The sequence below is a fragment of the Pseudopipra pipra genome, chromosome 4 (assembly GCF_036250125.1).
Source record: "Pseudopipra pipra isolate bDixPip1 chromosome 4, bDixPip1.hap1, whole genome shotgun sequence".
Taxonomy (NCBI): Eukaryota; Metazoa; Chordata; class Aves; order Passeriformes; family Pipridae; genus Pseudopipra; species Pseudopipra pipra.
The window spans coordinates 19,408,804-19,434,294 of record NC_087552.1 but is presented as its reverse complement, the minus strand read 5'-3'; the positions used below and the strand labels follow the sequence as shown (position 1 = coordinate 19,434,294).

The 25,491-nt window shown below is 42.4% G+C and overlaps 1 protein-coding gene across 26 annotated transcripts in view; it reads right to left on the bottom strand.

Annotated features, from left to right (window-relative positions):
• ADGRL3 (adhesion G protein-coupled receptor L3) overlaps positions 1-25,491 on the bottom strand; it is a 511,112-nt gene that overhangs the window by 141,199 nt on the left and 344,422 nt on the right. For 25 of the 26 annotated variants that reach the window (XM_064651850.1, XM_064651835.1, XM_064651848.1 and 22 more), the window contains one exon: positions 7,648-7,728. The exons of the other annotated variant lie outside the window; for it this stretch is intronic. In XM_064651850.1, the coding sequence (XP_064507920.1) occupies positions 7,648-7,728 (81 nt within the window). The remainder of the gene's footprint in view (positions 1-7,647; positions 7,729-25,491) is intronic. 26 annotated transcript variants of the gene reach the window in all.

Genomic DNA, 25,491 nt, shown 5'->3' with positions numbered 1-25,491 from the left:
CATTTCATAAAGGATCCTACGCCAACCTGATCCCTCAAATTTGTACCTATTTGTGAATATACACAAGCCCTCTACTAGACAACTGCTGTTGAACTTCAACACATCCAGAGGACCCCTCTAGAAAAACATGATTGTCATATCCTGCCAGGTGATGATGACACATTTCACTTACGTCATGGAGCACTTCTATAAACAGGCTCCATACGACACAATGTGACAGAAGACACAACATCCAGCAAAGGATGCAAGCAGACAACTACAGTGGCAGACCAAGGTTTTCCAGGGGCTAAGCTGCTTGTGGCAGAGGGCTTCCATAGGAAGTGTCACCCCACATCGTGCACCTTTTTAACATCTCTGGATGGGTAAAATGAAGGTCTGTTATGCCTCTCAATCAAAGCATTGCAGACCAATCTCTTTTACATGGGCGTATGGCTTAGGAAATCACTGAACCTGAAATTTGATCTCTCATATGATTTATTTGCCATCTTCTCCCATTACACAAATATAAATATAACAGGCATTTTTCTGTAGCCCTGAAATTATTCAGAATTAATACCAGATGACAAAATGGACTATGTACCAGGAGGGGAAAAGTTACAGTAAAAGCTCCTTCCCATTAATGGGGCCATTCATTCATATGCCCACTATTCCACAGGGGAGCTGGACATAAATTATGTATTTGACATCTAGTTATAGATGATTATATCTGACATAATGAAGTTATAATGGAAGGAGTTTGCACATTGTTTAGTTATTAAGTGCCCATTTCTCGTCCCTGCACCAGGTGCAATGGTGATAGGCCGTACAAATCATCCAGAAGAAATGCCAAAATGGGTTCCCTTACTGATAAAGCACCACACATGTTTATTAATTTAACAGCTTGTCTTATGTCTCCCCCATCTGCTCATTTAAAACAGTTATTTGCCCTATAAATATTTCAAAAAGGGAAGTGTAGCCAAAAATTAGTCTGGCAGAAAAGGGGAAAAAAAGAAAAGTTCGAGAAGGGTCTCATGCTGTATGCAGCACTGCGCTCTTTTTTCCACATTGAACTGGTTCAACGGCTTTTTTTCAAGCTGGTAATAGGACATTCACTTTAGATTAGTGATGCTTGAGGGTGCACCACCATAGCTGACTCTACTTTCCAGCTGTTGCCACTGTCAGGTGGGTGAAAACTTCCTCCACTGATGGCGAGTGGCAAAACTCAGTACAGCGGAAAATGAAACCCACTGTCAAAAGAATCTCCTGGGTGCATGTCTTTGTCCATTTTGAGCTTATCAGGTCATATGGTAGCTTCAAACAGCCTACAAAGAATAACATTTCAAGGCATCTTTAAATCACTGTTCATGCTGATCTCCATAGCAAAACTCCTTTACAAGGCAGCAGCTAGCTGGCGAAAAAAGCTACTTAAAAAGTGCCTTTTCTTTCTTTTTTTCAGTTGGCTAGGAATAATGGAAAAGGTGTTAAATATCACTCAGACTGTTCCTCCTCTTCTCCCCCTCCCCTCCCCAATTCTTAAATATTTTCAAGTGTAAATACTTTGAACAGTTTCCACCAGCATACAGGATTTAGCACTCCTCCTTGAGAGACTTCGTTAGCTCCAGCTTTCTGCTAGAGCAAACGCTGTTATCTTATAAATAAACAGCAATGCCCCGAGGTGCTCCTCTGCAGTGAAAACACACATTCCAAAGAAATAAGAGCAACAGTTCAACACCATAGTAAAAACAAAAACTGCGAATGGCACGCAATTAACTCTTTCTGACTGAGAATACCTACAGGACATAAAGTGGGACCGTGCTGATGGTAACAAGCAAAGAGGAGGACTATGAGTTGGCTGCAAGATTTCCAGGAGCTCTGGCTACTCTGGTCATGATACTAGTTATCACCACCCATACTGCCTAATGAGGAATTAATAAATGCAGAGCATGGCCCATGTTCAAAGCAGCTGCCTGCTTCAGGGAATCAGTGTAGTCCAGAAGGGTGGACATTTTGGTACATATCTGAGTCACAATGAGAGATTTTCAGAGAGCTCTGGATAAAACTGAGAATAGCATTGCATCCTCACATTAGAGCTCACCCACACCTCCACCAGCTCCACGACTCAAACAAACTCCATACCTGGCAATACATTCCTGTATCTGCGTCTACCACACCACCCAAACCCCAACCTGCCGCAATGCTGAGCCGTTTGAAGACTCATCACAAAAAAATACAGAACTCAAATAAGAAGTAAACAAACAGTAAAGGAACCCAGGAAACAAATCTGTATGGACCTCTTCAAAGCAAGGCAGCTTCAAATTCACTGTATATGTGAAGCTTGTAGTCATTGCAAAACCTTTACACTGACCATGCAGGTATGGTGAACAGTCATCTCCCATCCAACTGGTATCCCATTCAATACCAGTTACCTGCATGCCTCTTATACCCTCCTTGCCAGAAAAGTCACATGAGATGACAGAATGTCGCTGGCTCGCTGCAATGAGCATGTACACCCCATGTTGGAGTGAGTGAGTGAGATCCTCTGGTGGGCTCAGGGCAGCCAAAAAGAAGCGCTGAGAGATGTTATCCTTGAAGAAAAGATTGAGTAAAAGCAAAGAAGAAAACCCTGCACGTGACCAAGGAAGAGTAGGACACTATATAGCATCCCAGAATTGCATTTTTCCCAGGGAAAAAGGGAATAAGGGTCCTGACCACAGGAGACCACAATAGCATCCAGTGCATGATCCTTTTTACTTAAAGGCATTGAATTAGTCTCTCCCCTGGACTCTTACACATGAAGGACATCAGGAAAATAATATTGCCTTAAGGAGCAAAGCTGTAACTAACTCTAAAGGGAAGGAACAGGGTGAGTAAAAGCTGGACCTCAGAGAGCAGCAGAGGGACAGTGTAAAGGACTCCTGAGCTGAAAAATGACTTCCCCAGCCCGGAAATAAGGATGTGCCTGTCCAACATGAACTTGGAGCAGAAACTCCTATGCAGCACCTCTCTCATAGCACTGAATCTGCAGAGGGAGAGGCAGGCAAGCTGGTGTCTCAGGGTCTGTCGAGCACGGGATACGTGACCCTGTGTGTCAGCTTGAATTAAGGCAAGGAGTGCCACTGGGCCTCGCTGCCCAGCACTCCCCTTTCTCTGGACCTGGGAAGGAGGACTGGGGCTGTGCAATAAGCCCAGCTGTCAGATCTCCTATATCATCTGCAAAGCCATCGACCCTCTCTGGGACCTTTGGGAGGGAAAAAAAAAAAAAGATCCAGAATGCATACTTACAAAAACCTAATCTATTTTTGGTAATAAGATTTAACAGTGTTGCTAATGTTCAGGAATGATTCTCCCTCAGACACTGTAAATGCAAAGGGGGAGAAAAATAGCAGAATGGATCCAGTTTTGAAGAAAGAAAGCACAAAGAAACATGCCACTAAGACAGAGAATCAAGGGGTAAACCCAGCAAAACCTCTCTCTGTCTCCCTGACATGCTGCCTAAGGAGTAGGGCCAGATTCTGTGTTTATGGAAGATGAACCTAATAACTGAGGTTTACAGAAAAACCTCCCACAGTGCCTTAAATGGGGCCAAAATAACCTCCCTGGCTAGCGAAATCTGCACAGAAGGGGTAGAACTTTCTGTGCCTCCTTCATTTGTTATTTATTTTGGGAACTGGGGACCAATACACAGTTTTGCTTATCAGTTAATATTTTGGAAATGTACTGTCTTCGAGCATATCAATCTCCAAGATAACTACTCTCTGAGCTTCAATTTTAAAGGAAACCTTTGCAAAACATCAGTTCAACAAGGGAGGAGGGTTTCTCAGTCTGTCCAGCTTTAAACGCCAGGCATACCTTTCATGTTTAATATGATTCCACATATATGCTAAAATCTGTTTCTATACAGCTTTATAAATTATTTTAGTGTGCATACTCTGTGAGTTTAATTCACTTCTTTACTTTTTTTTTAGTACCTGGCAGAATTTGAGTACAAATGCTAAATTTAATTTATTACTATATATGATAATTCCATAAAATCCCTTCCTAAGCCAGAGTATCAGTGTCACTCTCATCTATGAAACTCCTTGCTATTGTCAGTAACCAGTGATCCGTTCTGAAACATAGGCTTAATCTTCAGTCTTTGAGATCACAACCTAGGGTCTCAGCTATCCCTGGAATTATTCTGTACACAGAAGGTGTAAACACTTGCATAAAAATCATGTAATCACATCCAGATTGCTGGACTGCAAGGAGATGTAAAAATAATGGTTAACAGTACTTCATATATGGAACTAATTCTAAAACAGCCTCAAATTAAAAAGGGAGTGGGGAATAAGAAGTATCTTCATGAAGAATGCTGATTCAGGGCTTCATTTCTATTAAGTGATGTACAGTGTCATCACTGTGTGGCTGTACAGAGCAGTGGCTCAGAGCAATTACCCAGTAATGCACGGTGACACTGATGTGCTAGTAAACTACTGGAGTTCATACTCTATTCACGGCTAGCATCAGGACTCTGAAAGGCAGGTAGAAACTCCCTGCATGCATAAACAATGTGTGTAAATGTCACCAGTGATAAAATTTTTAGAAAGGAGAAGGAAGAGGCAGTTACAAATAAATCTGTCAGCTGAGAATTGTAACTGCGTAGACCCACAGGAGCACTAAAGCTGTATCTTTTTTTGATAATACAGGATGGAAAGATGCTTCTATATTGCTACCCAGGCTCTATTTCCATTAATTACAATTAAAACCCTATGGTGGCTTCTTCTATTTGCCACTCTGAGTGCAACATTAACCTGCTCCTGGTGTTCAGCTTACTGTGAGGGCGAATGCAGAGGGGAAATGAAGAGCATCAAAGGAGCAGACAGAAGCATTAGTAGTTTATGCCAGCTGTCATAATGCTGCTCTGTTTTTAGAGTTCCAGCTACAGGAATTGTGGAGGAACAACAAGGCCTTCAGGACAGGTATTTTTAACTCCTTTGTTTAAAACAGCTCCTGTGGTTATGGGATGAAGCTTGGAACATGACCTCAGCATGTCCTAAGGTGTCAGAAAATGCAGCCAAACAAACAAAAAAATGTAGGCCTAACATACTTAGAAAAAGTACTAAAATATAAAATATTATTACAATACTCAAATGGATTTTGGATTCTGAGCCTAGAAATGAGGCAGCAGGTAAATAAGTAAAGCTACATGTCCCACATGCCAGGGCCAGAGAAAAGCCTTGCTCTTCCCCCAGGAAACAGTACCAATTACTACATTTTTAACAGCCCCTAGTCACCAGCTAATAGATTGATGCCTCCAGAGCTGGCTTCCTCCCTGGCCCTCTCCTATTAAGTGACACAAGGGTATTCAAGCCCTTTTACCGATGCACAGCAGCAGTAATATGAGTCCTTCCACACTAAGCAGCTCCTTCTTTAAGATTTGTCAACCAGGGGAGTGGAGGCCCTGGTGAAAGTAGTTAATGTAGCAGTTTGTGTTGGAAAAGCTCCATTTTACCTTCTCTGCAAGCACTGCAACTGTTCTGCCTGACCCACTTTGCCCCGTTCCTGGTGGCACTGCCATTTATCTTGCTGAGGTAGCTATGCCCTCATGAACACCAGATCACTGAAGGTTTTTGTTAGTCGCTAGCTCTTTTCTCTTGGAGAAGGTAAGGCACAGCTTTTTGTCTGCTGCTGTTCCAGCATCCTTGAATCTTCCATAGGCTGCTCCAGACCCCAAGGCAAGGATTTACACTGACCTATTCTAAGTAAGCTCTGATTCATCAAATCAATGACAAGCTAGAGCCAGAAGGTCCTGGAAGTCATAACTGTCTCTGCCTTACTGGAGTGCTCTGCTATAAAAGCAAGGTAGTAAATTTTACCATAGAACTGGAGGTTTTCCAGTGACTTAGAAGCTGATGATCTCAGATGCATGTGTCAAATCTCAGGGTAGTTCACTCAAAGCTGTATGGAGGTTGCGGACTGTCAGGAGATTACACTCAACCAGCCTGACTCACAGCAAGACCAGACTGGGAGAGAAGACTGTGAATCTGGCATCCTCACATCCAAGTTCCACCACCACGTGGTTTCACCTTGCAGAGATGCAAGAGGAACTGCTATGGAATGATAATGCTGAGGCTGCTGTGCAGTAAGACTCAACTCCTTAGTTTTTGTTATTGCATCATCTAAGCAAACACACATTCACACACACAAAGGGAAAAAACTCAGCAAACATTTAAGTTCAAGTTCATTTAACATCAAGTTACAGAACCTAGCTACGTGGATGCTGGTGGAAAAGCTCAGTCAAAACTGAAGGAGACTTTCATGCCAAGAGCACTAACACTATGCTTTTCTTTAGCCCAAAAAGCCCTTGGGCCATTTGGAGGAACAGGGTTTGCAGTTGTAGCTGCAATTCACCAACAGAAAGGTTTTTCTGTCTCCCAGATTATTAGAGATGGATAACAAAGTGAGATTGAGAAGACAGCTTTCTTCATATTCCATAATGCAAGTGTGTCTATCCAGATTAATCTTGCATTAACACGTTGTATTTTTCAATCAAGAGCAGTTAGAGAAACAAGTGTGGACACAGACACACACCAATAGCCTTACAGTGTTGTGGCAGAATGATGACAATCACTACAAAGGTCAACTTGGTACCCTTTCTGCCACTGTAGCACCCTTTGGAGAGTGGGAAAAAGGAAAAAAACCCAAACCTAAGCTACAGTGCATCTCTATGCTATCACGTTTTGGCTGTCCTCTTCCTCCCTTTCTCTTCTTCTGCAACATTCCCTGTGTTTGATATTCATATACACTTACGGAGCTGACCAAGAAATCCCTTCATATTCCTGTTTGATTTTAGCTTTGCTATTATCTATTCCAAGAACAAGCTGGTAATTTTGATATCCTACATGAATATTGACAACCTAACTAAAAGGAGCAAAAGGAGGTGTAAGAAGTCTGCACCAGCACATATGCTTGCTCTGGGGATAAACTCACTTCCCCAGGCCACAAAGGCAAACACCAGGGGCTCAGCACAGCACAGTCAGGGGATGATCCTCCAAATGAGGCAGAGAAATCAAGGGCTTACATTCATATTGCTTTACTTGTGCCATTCAAGAGAGGCAGCTATCTTAGCAGGGCTATTCTGGACTTACTCCATACATAATGGCTACTAGCCTCACTCCCAAGGGCAATGAGCTCCCCTAAAATTTGAGTCATTCTCTACAGTCATCCTCTACTGAGTCTAGAAAAAACCTCAAGCAACAGCGATGAGGACTGAATCCAGGCTGGAACCACTGCACAACCCCTTCTGTACCCTTTACTCATCCAAGGGGCAGCTGAAATCTCCCCTTCTGCATTCTGCCATCAGCTCCCTGTGCCTTTGTACTGCCATTAGGAGGGAGAGGTGCAGGACAGAGAGTAGGATCTAAGGTATGCTGTCCCTGCAAGAGTAAACTAGTGGGGAGAGCAAAATAGCTTGTGAAGTGATGGTATGTTCAAAGCTATGTAATGGGACATATGGGACATGGCCACCTGTCATACATCTCTCTTGTAGGAATTAATTTGCCCCTGAGAGTGTCCTTGGATGGAGGGTGATAACTTTACAATGGAGGCTCTATGAACAAGTGAGTGACATGTACCCACGCCTATGGCTGGTTCACAATGCCATGAATGGAGGCTGTCTCACTGACTCACCCTTGGATGGCGGTCTCTCCAGATCCGAATCGAGGTGGATCGGTGGGGCAATGTAGGAAACCTGCCCATGGTGAGCCTGCCCTGTGGACAAATAAGTGGTTTAGTTCCACTGTTTCCTACAGAGATCTATCAGGGCTATAATCAAATGCACAGCATTTTTATGGCACTGACTTAAAAACAGGTTTTGAAGCATTTTGTTCCATTGTGCATTTTTCCCAAGGAACTTCCATGTTGTGCAGACATCTGATGAAAAGTTGAAAACGCTCCCATCTCTTCTGCTTTTTCCTTGCAGACATGGGTACTCTGCTGAACTTTAGTTATACCTGCTTTACCACTACCCCATACGTGTTGCACCATGTTCTCTTGAAAGGCCATATGCTACAGAAGACCACTGATTTCACACAAGCCCATTCAATGTGTTCATCTTACTCCAAGAGAGATGCAAGCATTTCTATGTCACAGCAATTTTTGAAGGAAGCATGGGATGCAGCACAATTCCACCTGTTTGTCCCATCTGCAGAAGATGCAAACATCATTTTTTGGAACTCAGCATTGCTTTCACCTCAGTGGAACCTTTTTGGTTCCCTACACCACCATGCGGTTTCAGAGTTGCTCAGACCCAATTCTTCTCCAGCAATTTGAAGGTAACTATATCAAGAAACTTCTATTTATAATAAAAACATTTTGTTATAATTCATCTATTTACTGTAACAATTTACAGGGTTGTTAATCTCTTTTTCTAAACATGGAAAGTTAATGACACATAGATTATGATAACAGTTAGGGTAACCTTCCCGTTTCAAGTAATATTCGCTCTGCAATAAAAGCAGTTGATTCCTCTTATGAGACACATTCCAAATAATTAATACAGCTCCCTGTTGACACTTGCTGTTGTTGCTCCAAGCAATTTCCAAGCTAGCATCACAGGCAGTGGAGCAGCGATACAGTCTTCAGGCTTCTTTGTAATGACATCCAGGAATACCACAAGCACGGTATGTTGGTGCACATAATATGTGGAAAACATCTCTTCAGGGAGATAAAATATTAATGGGAAAGGGGAGAGGAAAAACAAAAAAAAGAAGTGTGTCTGAATGGGCAAATTATATTTACTGCTTTACACTGAGGGTGACTCAGATAATTTGCATTATTAGCCATTACAGCAACTGGACGTAATTCAGGTTTAAAATCTACTGACACATCATAAATTCTGTATTTGCTTTTAAGTGCTTTAACATGGGAAATCTGCTTCAGGCAAACCCATAGCTAATAACGAGTTACTCTGCTTTCCTCTTCTCGTTTACATGTTAAAAATCCATTTGCTGTCATTAGTGTGCACAAGTCATCATTTAATAGCTGCTTGGTTCTGCAGCAGAAACAGGCAGACGATCTGCTCTCACTCCAAGCTGCTCAACGTGCAGGATAGTGCCCTTATAACAGTAGAACAGTCTCAGCATTTGCTGCATCAAAGATACCACAGAAATGTTAAAGAGCTGAGGTTGGCAGGGAACTCTGGAAATCACCTAATCCATTCCAAGGGCTACAAGAGCCCATAGCAAGTGTCCAGTCTCATTTTTAGTATCTCTAAGGATGGAGACTCCACAGTCTCTCTGCTCAATCTGTACCAGTGCTTGGCCACCCTCACATCAAAAAAAAAAAAAGAAAAGCTTTTCTACTATCTGCCTCTAAGAAGCATGGCTCCATCTTCTTTATTTCCCCTCATCACATATTTATACTTGCCAGTAAGATCGCCTGGATGATCTGGTCCAGGACAGTCACAGCTCTCTCAGCCTCTCCCCACACAGAGATGCTTCAATCCCTTAATCATCATTGTGGCCCTTTGCTGGACTGGCTCCAGTAAGTCCCTGTTTCTCTTGCACTGGGTAGCCCAGCACAGTACCCAACATTCTGATATGTCTCACCAGAGCTGAGTAGACGGGCAGGATCACCTCCCTTGATCTGCTGGCAATGCTCTGTCTAGTGCAACCCAGGAGCCTGGTGGTCTTTTCTGCACTATGGACACACTGTTAACATGTGGGTTTTGGTTTGTTTTGTTGGTTTTTTGTTTTGTTTTGTTTGTTTGTTTGTTTTTTGTTATTGTTTTTGTTTGGTTTTTGTTTTTGTTTGTTTGTTTTGTTGTTGTTTTTTTGTTGGTTTTTTTGTTGTTGTTGTTGGGGGTTTTTTTGCATCTTTTGATTTTTTTTTAATCACCTGGTCTTCTTGGGACCGAGTAATCTCAAAACCAAAAAAGAATGATTCTGTAAGCTTAAAGGGCTAGGCCAGAGTAAAGAAGATACGTGTACAGTATATAAAAGACTACAAGAGTTTGTCTAGACATTCACTACAAATCAGTAATAACCATGGAAGCTTATTAATGTTTTATAAAAGCTTTTACCTTATATGGAGGAAGTATCAAATGCTCTCTAGTGATAAACGAAACAAGTTACAGAAAGCTTTTATCTACTTGCTGTTGATGCAAAACACAGTTACTTCCAAAAAAAAACCCAAAAAAACTTGACTTCAGTTAGACTGTACACTTCCAACAATGCTAATAAATCAAATGTTGGGTTTTAATATTCCCTCTAGAATAAAGCAATGTGAACAATTGTTGTGATTTATATTCTGGGCCCGAATGCCAGCTCAGGTGTTCTTCAGACTCATAAGAGTCTTCCCATTTGAGGAACAAAGGCTCTCCACTGCTGAGTCCCTAGTGATACATCCAGAATCAGGATACTTTACAAATTTTCTTATTAATCAACAGAATCACATTTTTGCTTTGCTTTTGCTATTATTGGCAGTGGTGACCTCAGAGAATTGAGGGAAGAGAGGCAAGGGGAGGTGTTTGAATCAAGGCCTGGCAATGGGACTGGTACACAAGAACACAGTACTCCTGGTTTTAACAGTATTACAAGTTCTGCCACTGATTCTATTAAAAACCAGTATTTTACCTAATGGACCTATGAAGATTTTGAGACTGATAATACTGATGCAGCTCAAGTTGATAACAAAGACTGACAGAACAAGTTTTGCCAAGTGAGGCCAACTCCCAGACCCTTTTGAGTGAGTTTTGCACTTTCAGATGCCTACTGCAAGCCCTGGCTCTAGGAATGAATGACTCCTATCTCCCCCTCTTTAGTTCCAGCTGCTGCAGAAAAGCACTTGAAAAGGGGGATGTGAGACCCTTAATAGAAAAAAAAAAAAAAAAAAGAAGGCAGAAACACTCAACACCAGTCTCTCCAATCCTTCAGCTGTTTTTAGTGCGCACTGGGTCTGAGCTGACAAAGGTGCCAGGACCAAGAGGTGGGACCTGGCCTCCTTTACCATCTCTCCAGCTGCCATACTTTCATATCTACACACACACCTATAAACCCATTAGCCTATTTGTTTGACTGCTCTTCGACCTGAAGAGCTGCCCATATGCTAACCAATGCTGGCCTGGTACCTGTGCTTATTGGAGTGGAAATGCCTGGTGTCAGTTCCTTTTTGAATTTTGAAGGATTCTCCAAAGAAAACTGCACCTTGTCTTTTAGTTATGAAAAAAAATAAACAGTAGACTTCTGATAAAATACCAGAGGTCAAGATGTCTCTGTTGCTGATGGGAAGTTCACCATGCCTCATATTATAACAGCTTGCATGGCCTTCTCCAGATCCCACCCTGCCTAAAACCATCTGCTGTTTCCGCAGCCGGCTCCCAGGTAAAAAAGTAAACAGCAATCAAACATAATCATCAAAGTAACATTTGATGAAGTTGCCAATTTTTTATGTACTAGCTAAGGTTGTGCTCCATTTCCCTTACTCCTCTTGTTGGAAACATCCAGGCACTGACATGGCCAATGGCCATGGCTCCCTGTCAGTGGCAGGTGCTGGGCAGGGGGAGCAACAGGCAACAAGGGGTAATACTGGAAGACAACTGTGGATCAGTCCTGGTCTGCTTTTCTTGTATCATAATACAAGGATTCAGGTCTGGCCAACACTGCCTAAATATCAAAACCATCTCAGGTGAGACAGGGTAAACAGTAAGTGTGACACAGGTAGCCACAAACAGCCTGTCTTCACAGCAGCCATGTGCATGTGCTGTGACAACGTCAAAAAAAAAAAGCATGTTTGGTAGTAACAATTCTGGGAGCAAAATATAGATATGACCTTGAAAATCCATCTGGTGACATGGCCTCCCTCGGGTAGAGGGAACAAGAAAGGTGTTTCTGAATTAGAAAAAGTGCTTGACTGGCCATTATTTTCAGGTCTGACACATGAGAGATACAATACATTTTAAAAAGCCCATAAGTTGGAAGAACAAAGATAATGTTTTGTGAAGACTGAAAGAAATATAATAGCTTGGCCTAAGGGATTTTTCTTCTTACTATTTTTTTAAAAGGGATCTGGATGCTCACAGACAGAAAGTAAACATCCACATATCTTCAAAAATCTGCCCCTAAGTGATTTAGTCATCTACAGATGCAATGATAAAAAACTACAGAAAAAAAATCTGCGAATGCATGGACTAACCAAGAAAAGTTGCAACAAAGCAGTCTCACCTGTGTATCTATTAAAACCATTTCCCCCTGATCCTTTTTAGAAACGTACCCACTGTTTGTAGCATCTAACAGGGCAGGCCTCCTTCCTGATCCTATGCCAAGTTTCCAGTGCCTGTGACATTTGATTTTTCTAGAGCGCAACTCCTGTTGTCATGTATGCACATGGGAAACCTTTCTGCCCGGCCCTTGGTCATTTTTTACCTGAGATTTTCCTGTGCACTGTCAAAGAGAAAACCTGAATAGAAAACTGAATGATTCAAACCCCCAAAAGCAAAGAAAAAGAACACCGACATTTACTAGACTAAAAATAAGACTTTTAAAAACATACGACGAGAGATGTCCTAAACATCTGATTACTTGTCTCCTAAAGCTGGCAATGCTATGAAGATAACTAAGATCACCAGAACGGATGGTTCTCACTTTTCCCTACTGCTCCTTTGCTCAGTGCCTATGGTACCATGGTGGGTATGGACAGTTGTGCACCTAAATTGCAGCTCTGCCCCATGCCTGACCCAGTTCCAGCAGCAGCAACGAGCAGCCATCGGGAGATATATTTTTTTAAACAAACATGCTTCAAACTCTTTGTTCTCAAGGGGTGAGAGTCCCCTTTCTTTGCTGTCCTTATCCAGAGGCGATCACTGCAACACATTTTTTTGCTGTCATGTCGGATTACTGAGATTTCTACCCATTTTCCAGCCTCTTTTATCATGCTTTGTCTTCCACAGGTTCACCAGTTCTCAAGATCCTTCTTAGACAATCTAGCTAGCATTTCATGCAGAGGATTTAATTTAATTTCATGCTGGTATCTCTGATGACCCATGTTCCCAGGTATTGCCTCTCCTACTTCCTTTGTTGTCTGCACCTCTGAATGCAGACACCTCCATGGATTTAATCCCTCGTATGTTAGTCCACTTGCTTGGATCACTAATGAGTTAATAGTCATAAAAGTAAACATCAATTCCTCAGACTTTGATTTCAGTTCTTCACATAATTCCCCCTTTTTTAATAAGAATGGGGTAGGCACACACTAGATATGCTAAATACATATTCTAAGGAAAAGTCTTGAAAAACATACTGACAATTTTACTAGTATCTTTACAGATAAAGTATTCTTTGCATGCTGTGGCCCTTTTTTCCATGTAACTGAAAATATTAATTTTTAAAAGCAGTCCAGTTTGTCTGTGATACAACATTACTTTTTGGCCACATTTCTGTAATTCTCTAAATGTTAAAAGGATCTTTTCAAAAATTTATTTATTATCTAACAGAAGACTACTTCACTTAGTTGGATTGCAATTCCTAGGATCATCTCTCTCATAGTCTTTAATTTCCAAAATCAGTACATTTTTTTCTTGACCTTTTTTCTCCTCTCATGAGTCTTTTTGAATCCCATAATATGTAGGCATACATAAAAACAGATGGAAAGAGAAATTAAAAAACTGGTAGGTTTGCAAACATGCTCCTTTGACATGCCATTAAACAAATTTCATTCAGGTCTATTACTCGGCATATATTCAGACTTCTCCCAGCAGTCTTTTTTTCTGCCTTCCATCAATGACTATCTTTACGAAACATCATTTCCTCACTGCCCACCCTCTTCCATTTTGCATTAAGAGCTTTCTTTTTAAATAAAGCTTTTATAAAGCCATTCTCTACCCTCAGATGTGTCAGAGTTAGCGCTGATTCTGTCCACCGCTTCATTTACTCATGGCCTTTTATGGAGTATCTCTCTTTCATCTGTACATCTCCCTTTCATCTTTCAATGGCCTTTTAACTCCTTAGGGTAGCAGCAACCCACCCACTCCCGCTTCTTCCCTCCCTCCCAGGGTCATTTCCCTGTCCTTCCCTCGAAGCTGTGGATGCTTCTGAATACAAGAAAACCCTCTTTTCCAACAGGAACTCCCTGACTACATTATCTCTGCTCTCTTCCCATTTTGCCTCCCGTATTTCATAATGGGAAGCATGGCAAGCTTAAAGCAACTGCAGCAGGAAAAGCAGGGTACATGCAAGCGTGGCTGCCACACAGGGACAGGTCCTGGTCACGTCTGCCTGCTGAAAATGGAGGCTACCAACACCGGCAGCCTCAATGGGTGCTGACAGAGAGCCTTCCATCCACACCGAGGAGAGGGCTCCTGTGCAAAGACACCACAACAAGCAAATGTTTCCTCTCCCATACTGTTCTTGACAGAAGTTATAATTTTGTAACATTTTATGTTGTTTACTTACACATTTCTTATGAAGCTGTCTGAAAAAGCATATAATAGTAGCTTTTTCAAATGCCAGCATTATGTCCTCATGTTTAGGGGATGAAGGACTGTGCTTTTTTCTGGAAAAAGCCCTGCTTTGGTGCATGCATTTTGTTTCTCTGCCTTTCAAAGAGAGGGGTCAACAGAAAAACTCAAAAGGAACCAATTTGCAGATGAGAAGCAAGAGCTGTGTTCTGACCTGCCTGTCCCAAGTTTGTGGCTGAGTTCCCCAGTACTGACCAAAGAAAACTTCATCCTCAGTCAAGAGGGCTGCCACATAGAAAGAAAACCTTGGAGTCAAGGAAGAAAGCTCAATAAAGGATGCAGGGAAAGGGGTGAACTGGGGAGATGTTTGGCTAATACCCTGTCACACTCGCGTTTCATGTTTTAGATTAAATGCAAATCCAAAAGCAGTGCCTGGCAGTGTGCTTGCGTGAACAGAAAGTGTGATCAAATGGACTAGACTTTTCTGAGGAAGTACCACTTCTGTTTTCAGTTTGTCACAACAAACAACAGCCCTAACCATAAGAAATCAAACCTTTTTGATAACCAAACTGTCCCTCTTGTGACAGCCATTACCTGGGATGACTAGGCTAGGTTTGAGCTATGGGTTAAAATAAGGACAAAAATAATGCCAAAGGAATGGATTAAAAACTGCCTGAGTATTACAGCAGTTTGAGCTATGGGCTAGGTTTGAGCTATGGGCTAAAATAAGGACAAAAATAATGCCAAAGGAATGGATTAAAAACTGTCTGAGTATTACAGCAGTTGAAGCAATTGCAGGCTTTTCACAGTGGCAGATGAGTATTTTCCAAGGAGCATTTAGGACTCCTGTCCCAGCTAAAGTCAGGGGTGAATAAACTTCTTCAAGGCACACCAAGATTCCTCATTTTGATGAGGAAACATTGTAATTTGTGTTTGGTGTTTAGATGGACCTCATCCTTTTGTTAAGGACTTAAAACATTAAATTTAGAAGCACTTTGGCTCCCGTGATGCTCTGCATCCTCCAATGCACATCCCAGAATCTCTCCTGTGGTACGAGAGTTTGGTGTAAGGGCCGGGAAGGAAGAAGAACTAAAATACACAGGAAATATTTCATCCACGCCATTATAATTAAACAGTGTTAAAGACCTCTTATCTTACCCCCAAACGGCAACACATAAAAGAAGGCTGTATCCAAATTTGGCTTTCCCCAGAGCCCAAGGCAGGGAGCTGACCTCCAGGGCTGCACATTTTTTGAACTTTTCTCCCCAGCACCTTGCCCAGCAGGCTAAAGAAACACAACATGTTGTATTTTTCTTTTTCTCCCAGACGTGCTCGCTGTCCTATGAAATATAATTTACCAGTCACCTTCACCAAAAAACATGGGGCAGGAGGAGAAGGATTTTGGTGCAGAGGAAACACAGGGATTTGGACCAATGCAGTCCTCAGAGCCCTAAAGCAGACAAATATTGGTAACCACAAACCACCCAAAGCGGGTTTAGGCACGGTGAACCCAGGGAGGTTTCCTTGGCCACCTCTCAGAGATTTAATCTAATACGAAGTGCATTGTGCCAGCTTCTGCTGTCCTTACTCTGCTCTTGTCCCAAAAGTCAAACAGGATGTTTCCAACCTCCTTAGTGGGTCAAGCCCAGTCTGTTCTGCCTCAGGTGTGGCTGAAAAGAATTGGGATAGAAAAGTTAGAAAGAGCTTTTCAGGGGAAACCTAGCCAAAGCCATCCAGTCCATCTCCTGCAGAGGCAAGACTGTTCCTTACACTGTTCTGAAAGGTGTCTCCTTGGGGCTGTCCACCTCCTCTCATTATCAGACACTGAGCAACAGATCTCATTGTCAGGAGATTTTGTTTCAGTTTTCTCTTTGAGGGGAAGGAATCCTGCTGCCTCCCTGCCTGAGATGATTATGCCTTATTTTTTTCCCTGTTGCTTGCTCTTTTTTCCCCACCTGAGCTCCCTTAGGACTTGCTCTTTGCTGCTGTGCTCTTACTATCACCCATGTTTCTTGTCTCCTCCATCTCTCTTAGATGCAGCCTTGTGTTACAGCTAACCCATTTCACAGCAGTCTTCTCTCCCCTGTGACATGGCCAGGCATTCCTATCCCCTCTCTCACAGCAAATCTGGCAATTAACGCAAGAACAGAGCCAGCTAGAGATGATCTGATGGAAAACAAGTCACTGAAAACAATAATTACTAGTTTTCCACTGGCTCAATGAGCAGAACCAATTCAGGCTGCTGTGGCAACAGTGCCAGATCTGATGCAAAAGAAAGGTCAAGAATAAAAGAGCCAGGGGTGGGATGGTGACAGCTATCAGTTTAACCGTAACATAAAACTGCACCCGGGAACAGTAGTGGCATTGTATCTGGACGTCCCCTCCATCCCCATACCAGACTCTCCCCTTGCCCCAGGGAGACTCCCACCAACTGCAACCTTCCTTCAATGCCTTTCACACAGCTTTTAATCCACCTGCCAGCATAATTTAGAGAGCTATGTTTCACAACTCCAGGTCAAGGGTTCTAATGAAAGCCAAACGTGTTACAGCACACTTGCTCCTTGCAGGCAGAGCTTAGGACACAGTCCTGTCATTCTGTTACTTATGCCGCTCTTGTTCAAGCAGAAAGGGGAGCAGTGGGGGAGAAGGAGGAATCAGGCAGTCACTCTTGCCATGCTGAGCCTAAATTTCAGTGGCAAAGAATCTAGGGGGGTTGTCAGAGAAATCAGCTGAGATGGTGGATTGCGAGGTAGGAGACATGTCCGAAGTAGACAGGTAGATCTGTGAGTCACCAGCCTGGAGACAGTAATTGAAGTGTCTCATGGTTTCAAACATTGTGTGATGTGGTCCAAGAATTTGTCACTCTCGCTTTCCTCAATTTGTGATAGCCTATAGCAGATGTCCCTTCCAATTGTGTCTTTATTTTCCAACCTTTACATCTCTGCATGTGTAGCATAGCCTCCATCCCCACATTGTACCTCTCCAGTATTGCCTATGCCTCTGCTGGGATCCTTTTTCTCCTCCACCACCTCCAGAGCAGGTGAGACCCCAACTTCTCTCACCTTCTACATCCTCTCTCCAGGCACTGATGATTGCAAGACTCCAAGAAACAATTTCATCACACAGGCCTGCCTCTTTGGCTCCTGACGTGCATCCTCTTGTCCAGCTAAATCAACTCTATCTTCCATCGCCACGTGGCCAACATACTATTCAAACCTTAACTGCTATATTCCATGTGTTTCTGTGACTATTCCTCACTCTGACTGCAGCCCCAAAAAGACTGCCAAACAATAAAGCACCAGAGCAATCTTCTTCATTACAGGTATTTTTACCAACTGCTCTCATTAGAAAAGTGCAAAGAGATGAGTAATTTGTTTTCCGAGTGGGTCAGTGCACCCTAACTGCATTAATCACTTCTTTTGATCTGCCACAGGAGCCTTGAGACAGGCAGTACAGCCTGCCTGGCTCTGCTTCCTGCCTGCTGCCAAGCTTCAGCTGTGGTGCAGCAGCGGGATGCTGCAAGAGGGGACAGACTCCATCTCAAAGCGAGTGATCAAGCAGCAAACAAGATTAACACTACATTATTTGATGAAGAAATGAAACAAGGGTGGGTATTTTCTTCATGGCCTAAAAGAAAGTAATCTAAGCCACTTCATCTTTTTTTTTTTTCTTTTCTCCATTCTTTGCAAGATAATATAAGGTATGTCTCAGCATGAAGGACATGACTGCCTGTAGAGAGATTTTGACAACTCCCCTCTGAGTGCTAAAATGCTGTCAGCTGAAAAACTGAGCTGTTTGGGCAAATTGATCTAACTCTGACAGACTTCCTCTCTGTTTTCATGTTTTCTCTCTCAATCAAAAGCCTCCTAAAGAATCCATCTTTTCAATTCAGTGTCAGAGAAGGGGGAGAAGAGGGGAGATTGCCTACTTTTCCTGCACTGTTCGTCATTAACCTAGCTGGATGAGAAATCTGTGAGAGGAAGGGGAAGGTCTCAAAAGTCTCTTGCATCTTCCCATTGCACACAGATACAGATCTGAATATAACAATTTCTCTAATTCACATATAGCAACTACATATGGACTTTCTGACTGCCAGCAAGGGCAGAGTCAATATATTTTGTGTGTAGACGCTAAGAGTATAGGAAGCAGAGTCTATAGGCCTGAGTTCATCTCCAATGCCAATAAAAGGTAAGTTGCCGGATCAGCCATCCAAAGAAAGCCCCACTGGAATTTTTTTAAATAATCATTAGAAATCATCTCCTCCTTCCTCAGCCTAAGGAAAATGAAACCAAAGCATTTTTAAACCTTGTCCCTAGCTGTGAATATATCTGTAACCTTTCTGCATCAGTGACAATTTTGAACACAATTTTTGATGGTCAAATCCTGGGAGCACTTTTAACACTTTATAGCAAAAATTAGGCATGCTCCTGTCACAGTCAGTAAAGGAGCACCTCTTTCTATTACCTCAGTTGGGAACTCCAGAAATCCCCAGGTCTTTACAATAAAGCAACGCCAAGCAGCCCAAAACTGCTTTGCAAAGACAGTTTATGGCTCTGCTGTTTTTGCACTCTTTTCACCTTTTCTTGTAACACAGCTTTTTAACTCCATGACCACTGTCTTGCTTGTTGGGTCTTTCTCCACAGTTTTTCTAGCTAAGTGTCAAAACACTGTAATGTTTTTTTATTTTTTTCTCTTTACCTACCTCCTGTAAAGTCAGCTGAAGAAACTCATGCTCAACGTGGCCAATTTTGATTTTTTTTTTAAAGACCCATGAGGCAGAATTGCTGGTTTATAGATTCAAAGAGATTTGAAGTCTACAGACTACAATTGATAAGCTACAGCTTATCAATTTTAGTTTTGGTGAAGTCAGCTATGAATTTTGTTATACACTTCACCATGTCCCTTTTCACTGCTTCACAGAGTCAGGAATGACACACGAGGTTTTACTATCTGTTCTCTTGATGCTGTCGTCCTACATTTATTTCTTTCTACATGGTCAGGAAATGAGAAGTTTGCAATGGGTCAGAAACTGCACAAGCTCACAGACTTTACAATAACTGTGAGCAGAATACAGGTTCATACATTAAACATCTACAGACCAGATGCTTCATACAAGGTCAAATATAATTTTTTAGTATCAGATATTCTGTAGTTGGAACCTACATTCCTTAAGGCCCTTCAAGCATGTCTCAGAATTATTCTTATCTTAGTTCCCATGATGTTACTGTAGGCCTTTGGATGACAGTTTTGATTATAAGTCTGCACACTGCCTAGAACAATAAGATCCTGATTGGTATTTCTTGAACAATACAAATTAATTCTTGCCTGAGCCTCCTTCGCACTGTATGAATCATGCTGGATGTCTGCCCTCTGCAAGGGCAGCACACAGGTCTGCCAGGGCACTGCTCTGTCTGACAGCACTGGGGCAAGGGTCCCAAGGCACTGCTGAATTTCCTGATCCCAATGATCTAGCTGCATGCATGCAGGGGAAGAGGCATTGTTACACTACATCACTTCTGATGTGTGAGTCTGGCCCTCAAAAAGATTACAGGAGACATACAGCATGATTGAAAAGGGATCTGAAAAGTACACCCAAAAGGTGGTGTGTTTCAGCCCAGTTGAGAATTCTTTCAGCTCCTTCTGCTTCAGGCTCCTGTTCTTTGCAGTAAAATATGCTACTATGAACTTAATAGATAGCTTTAGTTCAGAGTATTTTCCTTTGCAACAGAAAATATTCAAATTGTTCTGAGCCATATATTCCATCACCTCTGAAACACAATCACCCAATAAAAATACTGGTTTTTCCCTTTTAGTTGCCTTAATGAATGTAGAGATTTACATATTCATACATGCTAGCCCTGACCACCATTTCAAGGTAAACTTCCTCTAACAGGCTAACCCTTAACCTTGCACTTAGGTTTCTTTAATGATCTTTTGATTGAAGAACTGGCAAACTCAAGCTACAATTCTCTGGCCAACTTGTCCTCTGTCAGGGACAGGAATTTCTTCCTTCACCCCCTTATGACCCAAGCAAGGAAGAAAAAACACCAGTATTTCTGACTAGGTATCTGACCTATGTGAGATTCACAACTTCTACAGCATTAGCTTCACACTGAGCTGCAGTAACAACCATGAGGAGCCTAGGATGGATACATGCTTGTCTTGCCTGGATCAGGGAAAGGAGAGGGCAACCCTGTTTAATCCTTCTTGTGTAGGGTTGTATCTAATGGCATTTAGTGGCTTTGGTGTCATTCAAAGGGGTGCCATTCTGGTTTGGCATCTTAGGATTGAATACACAGTCTCAATACTATCAGCCATTCCAGCTCTGATTGACATGATAGTTTCAAGTAACATTGGTTGAATGGCTCACTTATCACTATAGCAAGAATTGTGTGCACACAAGCATCTGATAGAAGAGTGTTTTGCTTTCAATAACTTGTGTTACAAACAAGCCCTCTTGCTGCAGAGGGATTCTTAGGCAGCACAATCTGCTTAAAAAACAGAAAGAAGAGAAATCAAAAAAAAGATTTCCAGTGTGAAAGTACTTGTAACCCCACCATGGCAGTGACACCTTCATAGGAGTATAAATTCACTTTTCTAAATCCAGCCATCAGTCCCCAAGCAAACCAGCTGAACCCTGGGCAAGCCTCAGCCAAAAGTTTGCCTCCCTTTTCCAGCCCCTGAGGAAGGTGGCTGCACTGCTCTCTGTGCCAGTCTGCCATTTCAAAGTGTGTTTAAGCTCCTTGGCACAGGTGACTTCTTTGTGAGGGAGTTCAAGCTTTCATTGTCCTTGCCTCTAGGGATGACTTAATTAGAGACTGGGTTTCCTTCTCAAGTTACTGGATTTGAGGAATCATGCTGTTGTTATTTCCAGGCAAATCAAACAGGAGCAAAGAGGGACAGTAAATAGAGGGGGGGTAAAGTCCTGGGTGGGTGGGTGGGGAACACCAAAAAAAAAGAGGACTTAGAAAAAGATAACCCTGATGCACCTACAAAAAGGACAAAAGCACAAAAAGCACCTTCACAGCAGGTTGGAGACCTTGGCATCCAACTCTGTATCGCTATGATCAGGGAGCAAGTCCTCTGAAAGCTTTTCCTTTGCCAGATGCCAGACAAAAATCTCCAATTAGTTTCATACAGATGAGAGGTCAGATTGCAAACTGCCTGTTACTTGACACAAAGGTGGCTTTCTGCTCAGGATAAGCAGAGGTTTAGAAAACACTAGAAGATTTTATTAAGGTGTGAGAACAAAAGAAGTGAGCGACTGCAGGGAAAAGTGGAGGGCAACAAAGTGTCTGTGCTGTGGATTGAGGGCAAACTCCTACGCTTTCTGCTTCACAAGATGGATGAGCACGGCTGCAGGTTGTCCCTAGGTACTTCAGTCAAGCTGATTACAAAGGTTACAAATGACCGGAACAAGCTTAGAGCACCCAGGACAACTAAGAAAAACACAACCTGTGAAAAAGCCTCAGTTTGTCAGGTGCTTGAAATGGCATTGCTTCGAAGTCAGCACTAGGAAGACATTTCACTTTCAGGCTCAAGCATGTACAAATCAGGAGAGACACACCCAAATTCTGAGATTACATCCTAGGACTTTTTAACCAAAAGCAAATAAAATCCATAAGAAATAATAAATATTCTGTGTTTAGGCCTTTCTTTGCTGTGCCTCTGTCTTCAGGACCTGTACTGTAAAGCCTCTTTCCACTTAGAAATGCAAGATGACTTTTATACTTTTAAACAGAACTGAAAATCCTGTGATCACAGAGGTTGAGGCTCTGGAAAAGCCATCACTGAGCTCAACAACAGTCACTAGCACTGACAGCCCTGAAGTTTAAGTTCAGAGGGCAAATTGTAGGGCCGTCTTTGTGAAAATTTGTATATTTTGGGGGCATTTAGAAAATGAAGAAACAAAAGATAGTCCCAGAAGGTCAACCCCTTGGTGATCTGGTAACAAAGTCAGGCTGCTGGACTTTGCACTGGAGCAGATGGGTGCTCATGTACTCTATCCTACCAGCTCTGCTGGGGATAACCTCTCTCAAGGTCAATGATAAGCTGGGAACAGGAACATCATCATACAGCCACAGTGCCTAGGCAGCTGAAATCTGCTCAGATATATGGCACCCTGAATCAGAACCATACACTTAAGCTATTCATGGTGTACACAGGACACACTCACTGAAACGCTGCAACAGCTTGAGGTGTTCAGTGGGAGAAATAGTATTTGAAACAGCATGTCAGGTTTTGATTAAACTGGCAATTAAGCAAGCAAGGAGCAACATGCCCTGGGGTTGCAGAGGCGACAAGACAAAAGACCATTTCTTTTCTTGGTGCAAATGGCTGCAACTTTGCTGCCTTCAGCTGGGCTGCACCTTTCCATGTGAGCTGTGGACCCAGCCCTCTCCAGCCTTAGACAGGACCAGTGATATAATTAGCAATGAACTGCATTCATCTGTGAAGAAACCATTGTGCAGGAAGGGAAAAACTGACACTTTACAGCAATTTCTAACACAACACAGGTATTTGCAACACAGCGATGGGTTGCCGGCAGCAGCACCCATCTTCCATGTAGGCTTCCTCCCTTAAGTTGTCAGTGGACTTTTTTACTAGGGGCAGCTGGACAAAAAGGGAGCGATGGGAAGCCGAGCAGATATCTGGCATTACCCTCTGACCACCAGAAGCTGGCAAGGGTCTTTAACCCTGTTTATAAAGATCAGCCAATTCAGAAGCTTTTCTGAACTAAAATAATACCTTCCAGTGAACTGATGCATCTTACATTTTCCATGGGCGCAGGACAAAGCAGAACTTCACAATTCTGTCATGATCTCCCCAAGTGGATGAACATCTACCAAAATTTCTACAACCTCCTACTGAGTAGGAGGTCTCTAAGATGAAGAAATTAGGGTCATTTGAGGTCAGCAGTCCTGCTGCTCAAATTTTAACTAAGAAAATTGTCACAGACAAATTAATGCATTGGAAACATCAGAACTGATTAGTATGTATAACCAAAGGATAGGCTGCTGACAGTGATTGTGTAGATAAACTTTGATGTCAGCAAACCCTTTTTGATCTGCTCCACATCTCCCAGTTTCAGACCAAAGCAATTCAATTTAAAAATACTGTGAATGCAGCACTAACATGCACAGAAAAAAACAGGTAATAACTTTACTGTGGGGTGCAATGAAACGAGAAAATATCACGTCCGTCTGAAAATTACTTAGATAACTATGACTTAGCTAGAAAACAGTGAGCATCCAAGCACTCAGGTGAGACTACAGTTGGAGAAGAAGGACCCTACAACATCAAGTGGAAAAGCAAGCCTGTGCTCCTAGGATGGCAGGAAATTCAGAAAGAAATTCAGCCCAGCTCAAGAAGATGCAGGGCCTGGATTTATCCCTGTCTCTCATTCAGAGACATACCCTGGAAAGGCACCAAGGCTAATTTTTAACCAAAGTCCTCTGTGCTTAGCTCTGCAACAAACGATGGCCTCATAAAAAAGACCATATTGACAGTTAACTCCGCTGGCCACCTTTCTGTCATTCCTTTACTCCTGGCATTTGACATTTCCATGCATGTTTCAGCTCCTCTTGCTGGTTTGTTGTTAGTGCAATGCACCCAACCATCAGAAAACCTGGCACACGATGCACTCCCTGCTAAATGCCAATCCCTCCATGTAAGCCTGAAGCTGAATCTCAGCCCTTGCATCTCGTAATACAGATGAAGCACAGAGCTTCACCTTAACAGATAAATAAACACTGGACAATCCTAGTTAACTCCTGGATATCAAATGTAGCTAGGGTGAAACACAGAGGTCTGCTCCCTATGCACAGTTAAGGTGTTGATTTTTATATAGACAAATATATCACCACTGGGCACAGTTACAATACGTATCCTAATATGAGATTTATGAAGATAAAAGATTCCATCCCAGAATTGCAAATAAGTAATTTGCTTGGCACGCTTGCTCCTTTTTCCCCAAAGCAAAATGCAAGATGCGCGACTGATCTTCCTATGGAGTGAACAGCAAACTTAAGACTCTGCCTGGTCAGTTGAGCAATCACTGCCAAGACTTTCCAACATTTTGCCACCCACAGATGAAAGTCATGAGCTATGGAAAATGGTGGAATATGAAACAGACATAAAATAGTTACAGGGCTAGCTAGAAAGGCAGGGAATATTCCTTGTTACATCCCCTCTAGGTAGATAAACCACAGTTTCTTTGCTTGGTCTAAAAATGTAATGAGTCTAGGGTGCAGGGTTCAAATCAACAACACAAGCTTTACACTGCACTGGACTGAGGGGCCATAACATCAGTCCATAGAAAAAAACTGGTCAGAAAAACCTGCTCACCAAAGGAAATTATGATGTGCAAGGATCTATTTTTATTATGACCTGGAACAAAAGGCTGAAATTTATAAAGGATTATGACTTTCAAACAACATTGAATCAAGGGTTATCAAATCTTTCAGTTCCACAGAACTTTTTTTTTTCCTTGGGTAATACTAAAATGTTCCATGTTTAAATGTACAATTTTCTACATCTCAGCCCCAGGGTGGTATAAAAAGCCTTCAACCTTAATAGAGAAGGAGGCTGAGAGCAGCGGCGTTCCAAATATTTGCCACCCGCATGACTCCTCTTCAGCCTGCAAAAATCTGTCTCTGAATTTCCATCAGGCTGGTGCTCTCTCCTCTTCAAAGCAGTGTGTATACTTGGAAACATCAGAGGTTGGAAAACACTGCCTAACAAATCAAGACAGTCTAATGGTGTCAAAGACAGAAACGAGTCTTTACTTCACTGTAAATTATAGGAAATTTGCCTAATTCAGGAACCTATCCATTCCCTCACAGTCTTGCTGCCCCACTTTGGTTTGGTCTAGGTCTCTTTCTTCTCCCATTAAGCTTAGTATTGGCCAGCTGATGTTGTCCAACAGAGCCAAGGACCTTCACTGTTCTGCCAAAGCCCAAGTAGTCTTGCCTGGAGGAGAGGATCCTATGGGAGGGAGAGGGATTGAAATATATCAATTCCCTATATTGCATTTGTAGCGATGTGCAAAATCAAATTAATTAGGTCTGCACAACATCTTG